This window comes from Hypoxylon trugodes (assembly GCF_022578975.1).
Source record: "Hypoxylon trugodes strain CBS 135444 unplaced genomic scaffold F4822scaffold_3, whole genome shotgun sequence".
NCBI classification, from domain to species: domain Eukaryota; kingdom Fungi; phylum Ascomycota; class Sordariomycetes; order Xylariales; family Hypoxylaceae; genus Hypoxylon; species Hypoxylon trugodes.
This window is the reverse complement of record NW_026250018.1, coordinates 2201173-2216017: the sequence shown is the minus strand read 5'-3', so window position 1 is coordinate 2216017 and position 14845 is coordinate 2201173. Positions and strand designations below refer to the sequence as shown.

The 14845-nt window shown below is 45.9% G+C and overlaps 5 protein-coding genes across 5 annotated transcripts; 4 read left to right on the top strand and 1 right to left on the bottom strand.

The window, feature by feature from the left end:
- The first annotated feature begins 35 nt into the window (after window positions 1-35).
- F4822DRAFT_176028 (nucleosome assembly protein) lies at window positions 36-1957 on the top strand. The gene is made up of 5 exons (XM_051453341.1): window positions 36-389; window positions 463-542; window positions 614-1330; window positions 1381-1700; window positions 1757-1957. The coding sequence occupies exons 1-5, from the start codon at window positions 346-348 to the stop codon at window positions 1805-1807; spliced, it is 1212 nt and encodes a 403-aa protein (XP_051316928.1). The 5' UTR covers window positions 36-345; the 3' UTR covers window positions 1808-1957.
- A 934-nt stretch (window positions 1958-2891) lies between these two features.
- Window positions 2892-5467, top strand: F4822DRAFT_395761 (uncharacterized protein). Its single transcript, XM_051457456.1, has 8 exons — window positions 2892-3478; window positions 3552-3859; window positions 3928-4407; window positions 4482-4591; window positions 4660-4702; window positions 4757-4815; window positions 4890-4971; window positions 5030-5467. The coding sequence occupies exons 1-8, from the start codon at window positions 3183-3185 to the stop codon at window positions 5056-5058; spliced, it is 1407 nt and encodes a 468-aa protein (XP_051316927.1). The 5' UTR covers window positions 2892-3182; the 3' UTR covers window positions 5059-5467.
- On the bottom strand, window positions 5468-6603 carry F4822DRAFT_395758 (uncharacterized protein). The gene is made up of 2 exons (XM_051457455.1): window positions 5677-6603; window positions 5468-5577 (listed from the first exon to the last, which is right to left on the bottom strand). Exon 1 carries the CDS (start codon window positions 6582-6584, stop codon window positions 6132-6134), a length of 453 nt encoding a protein of 150 aa, XP_051316926.1. The 5' UTR covers window positions 6585-6603; the 3' UTR covers window positions 5468-5577; window positions 5677-6131.
- A 609-nt stretch (window positions 6604-7212) lies between these two features.
- On the top strand, window positions 7213-13477 carry F4822DRAFT_395756 (putative myosin MYO2). Its single transcript, XM_051457454.1, has 7 exons — window positions 7213-7765; window positions 7863-7995; window positions 8064-8253; window positions 8311-12148; window positions 12212-12285; window positions 12342-12556; window positions 12616-13477. The coding sequence occupies exons 1-7, from the start codon at window positions 7631-7633 to the stop codon at window positions 12756-12758; spliced, it is 4728 nt and encodes a 1575-aa protein (XP_051316925.1). The 5' UTR covers window positions 7213-7630; the 3' UTR covers window positions 12759-13477.
- On the top strand, window positions 13478-14754 carry F4822DRAFT_395753 (P-loop containing nucleoside triphosphate hydrolase protein). The gene is made up of 3 exons (XM_051457453.1): window positions 13478-13998; window positions 14099-14247; window positions 14349-14754. Exons 1-3 carry the CDS (start codon window positions 13816-13818, stop codon window positions 14551-14553), a joined length of 537 nt encoding a protein of 178 aa, XP_051316924.1. The 5' UTR covers window positions 13478-13815; the 3' UTR covers window positions 14554-14754.
- Window positions 14755-14845: the final 91 nt, after the last annotated feature.

The following is a 14845-nucleotide window of genomic DNA, read 5'->3' as shown; positions in this document are numbered from 1 at the left end:
TACAACTACTGTCTTTTCGTTTTTTTTCCTTCCTCGCAGTTGACCTTGTTCTAGGTTCAACTAATTTCTCCCCTTTACATCAATCAAATTCATCAACCACACATCCCTAACCCGTACTCGTCCAAACACGGCGTACAAATTCAAAGAATTTGCCAACCTGTGATTGCGGCGTACATCTTCCCTACATTACACCACCTCAATAATTTGACTACTGCCTAGCTTTTTTTTTCCTCTTTGCAAAAACAGTTTTTATCTACCGCGGACTACTAAGTCCCCAATCAGATATCAACACCCTCGTTTGCGAATCAATCACACATCGCAATTCCTGCGGCAACATCAGCAAAAATGGCGGAACCGATTAAGAATCGACGTGCAGAGGTTCCTGCTCCGTAAGTAGAATCGCCTCTCAGCCGTATTTTTTTTTCTTCCCCAGAACACTGACGTTTGGTCTTCTCTCCACAGTACTCCGCAAAATACGCCTGCTAGCAATGCCCCGATCTCTTCCCATGCCCAACAACCGGGCGTCGCTAGTATCAAGGAAGGTAAGTAAATAGATAACTTCAATGTTAAATGTGCTGAAGAGCTAGCATTGCTAACTTAATCTGCGCAATAGAGGATCTGGATCGCGCTGCTGCCGCGTCTATCTTTGCCCAGAACCCCAAGCTGGTTCAGATGATTCAAGGCCGACTTGGCTCTCTAGTTGGTCGATCATCAGGTTACATCGAGTCCCTTCCCGCCGTCGTTCGTCGCCGTGTTGCTGGCCTAAAGGGTATCCAAAAAGACCACTCGAAGCTTGAGGCCGAGTTCCAGGAGGAGGTTCTCCAGCTAGAGAAGAAGTATTTCGCCAAGTTCACACCCCTCTACCAGCAGCGTGCCGCGATCGTCAACGGTAGCGAGGAACCTAGTGAGGAGCAGGTCAAGGCTGGTGAGGAAGAGAACGAGGAAGAGGATGAGACTAAGGCTGAGAAGGATGACAAGCCGGCTTCTGACAACGCCGAGCTCGTTAAGGGTATTCCTGAATTCTGGCTGTCTGCCATGAAGAACCAGATCTCACTCGCTGAGATGATCACTGACCGCGATGAGGCTGCTCTCCGCTACCTCACCGACATCCGAATGGAGTACCTGGACAAGCCTGGATTCCGCTTGATCTTCGAGTTCGCCGAGAACGACTTCTTCACCAATAAGACAGTCACCAAGACGTATTTCTACCAGAACGAAAGCGGCTATGGCGGTGATTTCATCTACGACCACGCTGAAGGTGATAAGATCAACTGGAAGGAAGGCAAGGATCTCACTGTTCGCATCGAGAGCAAGAAGCAGCGAAACAAGAGTAAGACACTTCTAGGTGAAATTTTCAGTCCCATTTACTAATTTTAATAGACACCAAGCAAACCCGCATTGTCAAGAAGACTGTCCCCACCGAGTCGTTTTTCAACTTCTTCTCGCCCCCCAAGGCACCCACCGATGACGACGATGATGCCGCTTCTGACATCGAGGAGCGCCTAGAGTTAGATTACCAACTCGGTGAAGACATCAAGGAGAAGTTGATTCCTCGAGCCATCGACTGGTTTACTGGTGAGGCCTTGGCCTTTGAGGAGCTTGACGACCTTGAGGAGGAGCAATTTGATGAAGACGATGACGATGAGGATGATGACCTAAGTGAGGATCGCGATGACGAAGAGGAGGAGTCCGATGACGATGTTTGTCAATCCCTTTCTTATGAATCCTTTAGAAACGAAGCTAACACCTTATACAGGACGATGGCGCGAAGCCGAAGCAAGAGGCGCAAGAATGCAAGCAAAGTTAAATCTTGTCCTTTTCCTGCTAACGATTTCTACTCCTACTTAATTCACGTCACTGGTCCTACTAAGAAGAGGAGGTAGGGATGAGTAATGACAGTCTCGTCCGTTGAAAACACCCCTCTATCGTTCTTATCGACGAGGACAAATTTAATCTTGCGAATTTGTCGACACTTTACGAGGTCATACAGATACCTACAGCAAAATGGTCTGTGAAATCGGGTGCAAAATAGACTGGCCACTTCCATCAGGTTCTTAAAGCTGCTTTCGGGATCTCGTTCTGTATTGATTGGTAGTTCTCTTCGTTTTTATTTTCTTCTCCAGCATGAGACTGGTCTGGAGTAGTTGGTTGGCTGGGAAGATGGCAGCATATCACGAACAGAGACGGATGCACTGAAGGTGGACCCCAATCCTGGAAAGGGAGCTGACCTTACGATGGCACGTGAAGAGGATGGTAAAGTTGCTAACTCGCCAATAATGCATTCGGACAGAATCACACAATGAAGTTGACGGAAGCTTGCGTCTTTGCATATAATGTACATCGTACGTTGCACATGGACCTGATTTGCTATACCATACGTAGGGATTGTTCTGGTGTTCTGTATTTTTGAATGAATATGTGAAGTGTAATAAAAGCCATTATTAGCTACCTAGGTATATCTTTGGTGTCTACCGAGCTGGAGGGGTATATCTTGCGATACGTCAGATTTGTGTTGTTTTGTTATAAGATATTTCAAGTCAATTTCTAATTCGGTAATAGGCTATGATTGGTCATATACAGGATTCAAACTTTGTAAATATCCCCTTTAATAAGATGATTATTCTATATTGTTATTATAGTATACTAGACAAGAAGGGAATAGTAGCCAAGTTTACGTGAATTGTTTCTATATAACCGTCTAATCCGTTGACTCATGGGTACTACTAATAAGGACAAAGTCCGATGACGGGGTCAAAATTCTGAAAGCTCCTTTTTTTTCCCTCCCCCCATTCCTTCCCACTTCCCACATTCCGTTCCTTTACGGAACTTAAAACAGCACAAAAAAAGTTGGGTCTTGCAGCTAAGATATTACATATTACGTGAAGTGATAGGTTGGGGCTGACAGGAAGTAGCGTAGCGAATCACAAGTGCACTAAGCCGTACTCCGTAAAAATTGAATATAAGTTAGTTAACAAGTAGTCACCACCTAGTCCACCTAGTCCACCTAGTCCGCCTTGCACCTAGTAAATAAAAATAATTAAAACTTTTCCCGGTCCCCCCAGCTCTGAGTCAATTCATATCCGCATTCTGGGGTATATCTCAGTAAGATCATTACTCTTTGAACTTCCTTTGTCTAGTATTTCCCAAGATCTCATATAATTTCCAATTGCAGTTGTAGCACAATGGCACAAGCACAAAACATCCTAGCGGCGCCCGAGTCCGAGCTCTCCCATCGGCTGGGAGTGTCGTCAACTTCGCCATCAGCAGCCACATTCCATTCCCCGCTATCTAGCTTTGGCGGGGCTGTCTCTCAACGAGGACAAGCCAAACAGCTCAAGCCATTCAACACTCAGGACATTAAAATCCTCCTATTGGAAAATGTCAATCAAAGTGGCAGAGACATTTTAACCGGTCAAGGTTACCAAGTTGAAGCTCTTAAGAGCTCATTGCCCGAAGACCAACTCATTGAGAAGATTCGGTGAGTCTGACCCCTCGTAAGCATTATTATTTAATTATACCAAATCCTAATTGAAACCAAAAAAAAAACATAGAGATGTTCACGTCATTGGTATTCGATCAAAGACAAAATTAAATGAAAAAGTTCTCCGCGAAGCTAAGAACCTTTTGGTAATTGGTTGCTTTTGCATTGGTACCAACCAAGTAGACTTGGAGTTTGCTGCCAAACATGGCATTGCTGTCTTCAACTCGCCTTTTGCGAATTCCCGTAGTGTCGCCGAGCTTGTCATCGCGGAGATCATCTCCTTAGCCCGTCAATTGGGCGACAGAAGCTTGGAGATGCACCGAGGTACCTGGAATAAAGTAAGCAACAAATGCTGGGAGATTCGTGGCAAGACCCTCGGTATGTATTGCGCCGTTTACACCCGTCCGTACACCCAAACAAGGGGCTAACATGGGACCGCACCGAAGGAATCATCGGATATGGACATATCGGCTCGCAGCTGTCCGTTCTTGCAGAAGCCATGGGCATGTCAGTTATATATTACGACGTCGTAAACTTGATGGCCCTTGGTACCTCCCGACAGGTACCGACGTTGGAGGATCTCCTGAGCGAAGCTGACTTTATTACCCTGCACGTTCCGGAGTTGCCCGAGACCAAGAACATGATCTCCGCCGCACAGCTGAGGTTGATGAAAGATGGCTCGTACCTTATCAATGCCAGCCGTGGAACCGTAGTTGACATTCCGGCCTTGATCAACGCTATGCGTAACGGTAAGATCGCCGGAGCTGCATTGGATGTATATCCCGGCGAACCGCGCGCCAACGGCGATTACTTCAATAACAGCTTGAACGGCTGGGAAGAAGATCTGCGCAGCCTGAACAACATTATTCTGACCCCCCACATTGGTGGTAGCACCGAAGAAGCCCAGAGAGCAATCGGTGTCGAAGGTATGGGAAAAGATTTGCACGTGATGCTTCTAGAATTTCGATGAATTCTATGCTAACACAAATGCGCACCGTAGTTGGTGAGGCCTTGGTTCGATATATCAACCTTGGCATCACTTTGGGCAGCGTCAACATGCCCGAGGTTAACATGCGCTCGCTAACGTTGGACGAGCCTAACCACGCACGAGTAAGAAGTTTTTCTTTTTTCTTTTTTTATCTGCGCAGATAATCATGGCAGCTTCTAATTCGTCACAGGTGATCTACATCCACAACAACATACCAGGTGTTCTTCGAAAGGGTTAGTAATGTAGCAATACATATGTTAACTTGCAGATACTTACATCGAAAACAGTTAACGAGATCCTCGGCGACCACAATGTTGATAAGCAGACTAGCGATAGTAGAGGTGATGTATGTGCTGCGATACCACGTTTTTTTTTCCGCATGTGTTCTATTGCTGCATTTAAACTAACATGTATATGCAGGTCGCGTATCTCATGGCCGATGTCAGCGATGTCCAGACAAGCGACCTTAAGGAGATTCAAGACTCGCTCGAAGCGTTAGGCTGTAAGTTGTCTGTTAGTATCCTCAAAATATACACGACTAACCAAACGCTTTATCACAGCTCGCATCATGACACGGATACTTTACTAGAGTCATCTTAATGAGGCGGTGGGTAGGTAGGCAGGTAGGCGGGTTGATAAAATTGTCTCAACAGCACCGGAGCGTACGTAGGTACCCAGGGAATGGCGTTCAACCAAGACAGGAAGGGGGGAAATTCTTGCATTGATGGGTATTATAAAAATTCAACTTCTGGCAAGATGGATACCCAGGAAAAACAACAATTGCATAAGAATGGCTCGACTTTTTTTACTAAAATTAACATTAGAAAAAAGGGGGCGTGAGGTTCAACATTAAAAGCCCAATACATGTACTGCGTAGGCGTAGTGGGCTATATTATCTCTTAATAGCTTAGCATGAAATTATAAGTCTGCGTGCATTATTATATCTAAGGGTTGAGTTGAGTTATCGTCCTTCTATCTATCTGATTAATATCTTAATAGGTCTATTATAAGTGCGATATTTATAGGTGTTTAAGACACTCCCTTAATGGGGGCCACCAACTGGTGATAGTCCGATTGTGTTATCAATGGATGTAATAGAGCAATATGTGTAAGTTACGCAAAGCCGAGACTCCGTCATTCGATTGGGATATTCGGCAACGAACTGGTATCTCGATCTTTATACATGCTTGCGCTGATCCGTGCTAAGGCAAAGGAAAGGCTCCGAATCACTAAGGGATGAAACGAACATTGACCAGGCTGAGCAGTACAACTATGGTTGATATGTTATTAGGTTCCCGGTTTTCACGTAAGATGATACCGAATTGTGTAAAATATATACATCTATGTATAGGCGTTGGAGATCTGGGGAGGGCTGGAGGGTTGGTTGGAAAGGTCGGGTTTCTATGCACTAGGTTCGGGCTGCTTTCCCCCCCTGCAGACCACCTGGTTTTGGTTTCTAGAACAGCTGAACAAATGATTTGATACTTGCCTCCAACAGTATCATATTTGTGTTGTACACATGTATGTATGTCAGTCAATAGTCAATATTTATTTTGGATGAGTAACAATGGTAATGCTAATGGTCTTAAGTACCTAGAAATAGAGGTAGATATAACAATATTGTTAAGCTTACAATAAATTGACAGGTGTGTCGGATAACAATTATGACATCCGCGGGACAAACCTTGAGTCTTTTTTTCTCGCTTCGCCTCGCCATTTCCATTTATTAGATTTATTAGACCATCCAGGATTCTTGGAGATTTGTACATGAGTACTTTCATATCCGACATGGAGAAGGAGGAGCCAGCAGGAAGCGTGTATGTATATACATAAGTACCTACATACATGTATGGAGGAGCGAGACTTCCGGGATCTGAACACTTGTAACGCTGGCAACTTCCCCGGCGTTTCTCTTTTCTTTTTCATCTCTTTTATGATCTGGAACACTGATGAGGTTTGAGAGGATGGAGATATCGGAATATCATGTAGTTCATATTCATGATTTTTCTTGTGGTGAAATTCCGGGTGTTGAGGTAGCATCCAAAGTTGCAACATAGAGTGAGGTACACATCTAGATATAGGAGGTACTTGGATACTTTTTGTACTCTTTAGCATGCAGGTACATAGTTTGGATACAATTCATGACACAAACTCACAGATGCTTACGGTCATCTCTGTGCTTTGATTGATTGAAATAAGCTACCACGACAGCCCATCTGTCCATCTACGAAAATGGACCTGCAGGACGGTACGCTTTGTCGTTGCTACACACGTTTCTGCAGGAAAAAGGGAGGACGGAATCGTGATCAAGAAAAAAGTCCACGTAGAATCCAAGTAGAGCATACTTATTCCCCACACCTAGGAATACACCGCTTTCTAAGTAGCGACTAAGTAGCGAGTACTTGATTAGTTTAGTTTCGAAGTCGAACAGGGTAAGCCCGGTCCGTCAAGAAAGTTGAAAGAATTTAAAAATGGCTGGAGGACCCTTTTTGAAACCCCCTGTTACTGGCGTGGTACTAGGCTGAAGTAGGTAACGCGCTTCCCCTTTATCCCCTATCTCCCCTAAATTTCCATCATTTCCATCATTCGTAGTCATTTTTGTAGCGCTTGGTTTGCTGGGTTTAGGGAAGCACAGTCGCCGTAATCACCTGTAATAATTCGATCCGATATTACAATGTACATACTGTACATACATACACACGCACACACATAATATCGTACGTACATACAACGGTACTTAGAATATCACAACGCCGCGAAACTCGCCGTCACACTTATTTTTTATTTTTTTTCTTACTCCTTCAGTTGTAAACGTCAACACCAAATTTCGTTGAAGGGAGATAGAGAGAGAGGCTTGCCATTTAGATCGTTTTTGTGATCTCCTCTTTTTTTATTATCCAAGTACCCAAAGATTCTAGTGTTCTAGTGTTCTAGTCTACTAAGTGGGCTTTTTATAGGCCTTTCCTTATCTAGTACATACCGCCTCCATTTCGTCGTTTTATCGTGTCTTCACTTGAACGAATTTCGACGAATCGACACGGATGCCTCGTGCTGTCGCTTCCCCCTAATAACTACCTATCCTTGACAACCTTCCGTCCTCTTGCGACGCGACCGAACCTAATTCCTTCTTTATTCCTCATACCGACGCACCACAGCCTCCCATGTCGCATAGCTACGATGTCGGTACGAGAGCTTGGCAGCCAGATGCCACCGAGGGCTGGGTGGCATCCGAGGTTGTCAAGAAGACTGTCGATGGTGACAAGGTGACCTTGGTATTCAAGCTGGAAAATGAAGAGGTATGCGAAAGAAAGAAAACATTCAGTCTTACAATATTCGATATTGTTACCCCAAGTTTTTCTAGTAGTTGAAGCTGACCGCCAATCTATTATACAGACCAAGGAAGTAAAGCTCTCTCTGGAGGCTCTGCAAAACTCTAACGACCCGTCGTTGCCACCGCTAATGAACCCTTCGATGCTCGAAGCCAGTGATGATTTAACGAATCTTTCCCATCTTAACGAACCGGCCGGTACGTACAATTCCACCAAGTACTATGGGTTTGGGTTCAGTTCCAAGTGCTGACCGTTTTTGCTATAGTGCTTCAGGCCATTCGTCTACGTTATGCGCAAAAAGAAATCTACACATATAGTGGTATAGTGCTTATAGCTACGAATCCTTTTGCTCGAGTCGACTCTCTATATGTCCCTGGTATGGTCCAGGTCTACGCTGGCAGGCAGAGGGAGACACAAGCGCCCCACCTGTTCGCCATCGCAGAAGAAGCTTTCATGTGAATATACCCCTCCATGGTGCTCAAGTTCATATGGAGCTAATATTATACTTCTAGGAAAATGGTAAAAGATGGCAAGAATCAAACTGTCGTAGTTTCAGGAGAGTCTGGTGCCGGAAAGACTGTTAGTGCCAAATATATCATGAGATATTTCGCAACGAGAGAATCCCCCGACAACCCAGGAAGCAAGTCTAAGAAGGGCGCCGAAGCGATGAGTGAGACGGAAGAGCAGATTTTGGCGACTAACCCTATCATGGAAGCTTTCGGTAACGCCAAAACCACACGAAACGACAACTCGTCGCGATTCGGAAAGTACATAGAGATTATGTTCGACAGTAAGACGAATATTATCGGTGCCAGGATCCGAACTTATCTACTTGAACGGTCAAGATTGGTCTTTCAGCCCCTGAAAGAAAGGAATTACCACATTTTCTATCAATTTTTGGCCGGCGCAACGGATAAAGAACGACAGGAACTTGGTCTTTTGCCGATAGAACAGTTCGACTATCTTAACCAGGGTAATTCGCCGACAATCGATGGAGTAGACGACAAGGCCGAATTTCTAGCAACTAAGAGCTCATTGAAGACGATTGGTGTAGACGAATCTCAACAATCGGGCATTTTTAACCTGCTTGCTGGTCTACTGCACCTGGGTAACGTTAAGATCGGTGCCTCCAGGAACGACAGTGTACTAGCTCCCACGGAACCCTCTTTAGAGCGAGCATGTGCTATCCTTGGAATCGACCCTACGAATTTCGCCAAGTGGATCGTAAAGAAGCAACTTATTACCCGCGGTGAGAAGATCGTATCGAACTTGACGCAACAGCAAGCTTTGGTCGTTCGAGATTCCGTCGCCAAGTACATTTACTCGAGTCTTTTCGATTGGTTGGTGGAAATTATTAACAGGAGTCTTGCCACCGACGAAGTTTTGAGCCGCGTCGGTTCCTTTATTGGTGTTCTTGATATTTACGGTTTCGAGCACTTTGCCAAGAACTCTTTCGAACAGTTCTGTATCAACTACGCCAACGAAAAGTTACAGCAACAATTCAATTCTCACGTGTTCAGGTTAGAACAGGAAGAATACGTCCGCGAACAGATTGACTGGAAATTCATCGAATTCTCCGATAACCAGCCATGTATCGATTTAATCGAAGGTAAATTGGGTATCCTATCCCTCCTCGACGAAGAATCTAGGTTACCTATGGGCGCGGATGAGCAGTTCGTTACCAAGCTCCACCACAACTTCTCCGGCGACAAGAACAAGTTCTACAAGAAGCCCCGTTTCGGAAAGTCCTCTTTCACTGTTTGCCATTATGCCGTTGACGTCACTTACGAATCCGAGGGTTTCATTGAGAAGAATAGGGATACAGTACCCGATGAGCACATGGAAATTCTTCGTGCAACGACGAACAAATTCCTCGCTAAGGTCATCGCCGCAGCCTCGGCTGTCCGTGAGAAGGATGTTGCCTCCTCCGGTTCCGCCGTTGCCCGACCCACGGCAGGAAGGAAGATAGGAGTCGCTGTTAACCGCAAGCCGACTCTTGGTGGCATCTTCCGTTCTTCCCTTATCGAACTAATGACCACAATTGGTAACACAAATGTCCATTACATCCGTTGTATCAAGCCCAACGAGGCCAAGGTTGCATGGAAATTCGAGGGCCCTATGGTTCTTAGTCAACTGAGAGCTTGTGGTGTACTCGAGACTATTCGCATTAGTTGTGCGGGTTATCCGGGTCGCTGGACCTACGAAGAATTTGCTTTGCGATACTATCTGCTGATCCCATCAAGCCGGTGGCAGACGGAAATCAGACAGCTAGTGAAGGAAATTCTCGCGCAGGCCCTTGGTTCGCTCACTGGTACCGGAACCGACAGTTATCAGCTCGGTTTGACCAAGATCTTCTTCCGTGCTGGTATGTTGGCGCACCTGGAGAATCTCCGTCAGAACCGTATGAGCGAAGCTGCGATCATGATCCAGAAGAACCTCAAGGCCAAGTTCTATCGTCGCAAGTACCTTCAAGCGCGCGAATCAATCATTACTTTCCAGTCACTTTTCAGGGCTTACTCCACTCGGGTCAAGGCTCAGGAGCTACGTACTGTCAAGGCTGCAACCACCATCCAGAGAGTATGGAAGGGACAAAAGCAAAGGAAGCAATTCCTACGTATCCGCAACAGCGTTATCCTTGTGCAGGCTGTTGCCAAGGGTTACCTGCGAAGAAGGGAGATCATGGAAACTCGCGTGGGCAATGCCGTTATACTAATCCAACGAGTGTGGCGATCAAGGAGACAACTCCGATCCTGGAGAAATTACCGAAAGAAGGTCGTCTTGATCCAGAGCTTGTGGCGTGGAAGGACAGCCCGAAAGGAGTACAAGACAATGCGCGAGGAAGCCCGAGATCTGAAGCAGATTTCCTACAAGCTGGAAAACAAGGTCGTCGAACTCACACAATCACTAGGTACCATAAAGAGCCAGAACAAGAACCTCCAGAACCAGGTGGAAAACTACGAAAGCCAGATCAAGTCGTGGAAGAACCGACACAATGCTCTCGAGACCAGAACAAAGGAACTTCAAGCGGAAGCCAACCAGGCCGGTATTGCTGTAGCCAAGCTACAGGCTATGGAGGAGGAGATGAAGAAGCTCCAGCACAACTTCGACGAGTCGACTTCAAGCGTCAAGAGAATGCAAGAGGAAGAACGGGAATTGAAGGAGTCTCTAAGGACCGCAAACGCCGAGCTGGAACGCATCAAGAGGGAGAGCACACTCCACGAGAACGAGAAGATGACGTTGCGCGAACAGCTAGCACAGATGGCCGAGGAGCTAGAATTGGCCAAACGATCAGCCCCGATCAATGGAGAACTTACCAATGGCAACGCCGCAGCTGCTCCTCCCAATGGTCTTATCAACTTGGTATCTTCCAAGAAGCCGAAGCGCCGAAGCGCAGGTGCGGAGCCGAGCGGTCCATTGGATCGCTTCAGTGCCGCATACAACCCTCGTCCTGTCTCCATGGCCATTGCTAGCGGGAACCGGCCCGGCGTGGGCTATCTTCCTGCAGCCGACACTATCGAAATGGAATTGGAGAACTTGCTTGCCGATGAAGATGGCTTGAATGAGGAGGTGACAATGGGTCTCATCAAAAACCTGAAGATTCCATCACCAAACACCACCCCACCACCATCAGACAAGGAAGTCCTCTTCCCCTCTTACCTCATCAACCTTGTTACATCCGAGATGTGGAACAACGGCTTCGTTAAGGAGTCTGAGAGGTTTCTGGCTAACGTTATGCAATCGATCCAACAAGAGGTCATGCATTACGACGGAGACGATGCCATCAACCCCGGTGCCTTCTGGCTATCCAACGTGCACGAAATGCTATCATTCGTATTCCTCGCTGAGGATTGGTACGAGGCGCAGAAGACGGACAACTATGAGTATGACCGACTTTTGGAGATTGTCAAGCACGATCTTGAGAGTCTAGAGTTCAATATCTATCACACTTGGATGAAGATTCTCAAGAAGAAGCTCCAGAAGATGATCATCCCGGCCATTATTGAATCCCAGTCTTTGCCCGGCTTCGTCACGAACGAAAGTAACAGATTCCTCGGCAAGCTGTTGGCGACGAACTCACAGCCTGCGTATAGCATGGATAACCTTTTAAGCTTATTGAACAATGTGTTCAGGGCGATGAAGGCTTATTACCTTGAGGATAGCATCATCACCCAAACCGTCACCGAACTTCTTAAGTTGGTGGGTGTGACCGCATTCAACGATCTGCTCATGCGAAGGAATTTCCTGTCGTGGAAGCGTGGCCTGCAAATTAACTACAATATTACTCGAATTGAGGAGTGGTGCAAGAGCCATGATATGCCCGAGGGTACCCTACAGCTCGAGCATCTTATGGTAAGTCTAATATGAATCACTATCGTCAGTTATGTACAACCACTAACTTTTTTCTCTTTTCAGCAAGCAACGAAACTTCTGCAACTTAAGAAGGCAACACTCAATGATATCGAGATCATCCAAGATATCTGCTGGATGTGAGTATAATATACAGGGACTTTTCAAGTTTCTTGTAGCTAATTACAATTCTTAGGCTTTCTCCCAACCAAATTCAAAAGCTACTTAACCAATACTTGGTAGCCGATTATGAACAGCCCATTAACGGAGAGATCATGAAGGCAGTGGCATCCAGGGTAACTGAGAAGAGCGATGTCCTGTTGTTGGCAGCAGTAGATATGGATGACAGCGGGCCGTACGAAATCGCGGAGCCCCGTGCCATCACCGCATTAGAAACATATACACCATCGTGTAAGTTGAATATACGATATTCTATTTAAACGAACCCATGTCTAACATTGAGATTACAGGGTTACAAACACCTCGACTGAAGAGATTGGCCGAGATAGTATCTGCTCAGGCTATCGCTCAACAGGAGAAGTTAGAGGCGGATGAATACGACGGCGATGGTGAACTCGCAGAGGTTGACGAGATTGAGGCGGATACTGCGTAGAACCGCACTATCAACTACTTCCGACCTTTCCAAAACGCACGTCTCCCCGCAGGGCTAAGGTTCAAATCACTGAGGGTTACGAGGCAGCCAAGTTCGTGTTGATATACGAAACGCTCGGCATGATAGAGTCCCGCGGACCGTAGCACGAAGCGATTTCGCACGAACCGAGGCAAGTAAGCCGGAAGGGTGCATACACACATTTAATGGATATATCAAGGCATGATTGAACTAGAAGGGCTCACGCGGACGACGGACTCGGGGCGTTTGATGCAACCTTTTTATTTCAATTAAAAGGGATATTTTTTGCTAGACTGGGTCCGCGTGGGCCGGGGAGGAGGGAAGAGTGTATGAAAAAAACTAAATACGAACCTACCGAAGAATATTTGTGTAGCATCTAGCTAGGTGTATGGGTTGCCGTTGCTGCTGCTATTGTTGATGTACATGCGAACGAATGAGAAATTTCGTTCCTCTAGGGAGGGTAGCGTTGTGTATCTCTGGCATTCGAAATTACGAGATGATTCTCACTCGATTTACATTTATACTGTCTTCATTCTTGATTGTCTATTGTGTGAAATTGTTAGATTGCTACCTAGGTACGTAGAGTGTTAAATGTTGGTTTGGTGGGTTTGATGGGTGGCACGTGACTATATGTAGTTTTTTTTTTTTTACGTACTAAATGAAGGTTTTGGTTAAGGGAGGTACAATCTGCGAAAACTTCATCGTCGCAACTAATATTTTCGTGTTGTTGCCCAAATCTGAAGACTTTATCTAACAAACAGATATTACAAGCAATTATATTTAATTCGCATTCAGAACTGAATTTTCTCGGTTACTTCTATTACTAGTGAAGGCGAAATACTCATTCCAATTGACGAACTTTTGCGCTTGAATCCGTATTAGGGTCCCTGGACTTGGCGCAACTCAACTCAGTTCGGCGCAAGTGAGAAACTACGAATCCCCCAAGAAAAAAAGGGAGAAACCCCAACGAAACCCTTTTCCCTGTAAAGAAGAGAAAAGTCGAAAGTAAACCAAGAGTCAGAAAGAGAAATAAGGAAAAATGCGTACAGACCCAAACATCATTATCACGGGTACGCCTGGAACAGGCAAGACGACACACTCAGAGGCACTAGCCGAGCGGACGGGTCTACGACATATTTCGGTGAACCAGGTTGTCAAGGACCGCGAGTGCCATGAGGGATGGGACGAGGAGTTTTCGAGTTGGATTGTGGATGATGACAAGGTGAGTTTACTTTTCTCCCAGCCTATCCTCATTTCATGGGAAAGGAGGATTTTTTTGCGACGGAAATGAAACGAGATACTAATGATGTGTGTGGCTATAGCTACTAGATGCGCTCGAGGAAGACAATGTCAAGGCTGGCGGATGCATCATCGATTGGCACGGCTGCGAGATCTTCCCCGAGAGCTGGATTGACTTGGTTGTGGTGTTAAGGGTGGACTCGAGTACGCTGTACGACCGCTTATCTGAGAGGTAAGAAGATTTTCTTTTGCTTGGCTGGTCTATGGGAGAGTGCATTGTTTTCCCTTGTTCTATGGACACCCCCTTTTTCTCATCTTTAATGAAATAAACAGGAAATACTCCGAGACCAAACTGCAAGAGAATCTAGATTCGGAAATCATGGAGGTGTTACTGCAGGAGGCGCGGGATTCGTACGACGAGCAGATTGTGGTGGAACTTACGAGTAATTCAGTCGATGATATGGAGAGCAACATTGATCGCATCGAGGCGTGGATTACGCAGTGGAAAAAGGATCACGCGGATGAAAGTGAGGCCTGATATCAGGGCAAGTAAAGAAATAAATAAATATGAAAAAAACACTCCTTTCCCTTCGGCGAAAAAGACGGGAGGTATGCATTGGGACAGGGACATATAAAATAGTGCATGCCATAAGATACCCATGAATAACGCCCGGTTGGTGCACTCGGCTGCTGTGATAGTGGCGTACATATGGTCTAAAAACCCAATCCATCAGCTACGAAATACCTGTGAACCAGCCCCTTATTTTCAGTGTACATGCTGCAATGAGGCATTATCAGTAATCTACAGTATGCAAGCCACCGCTAGATTG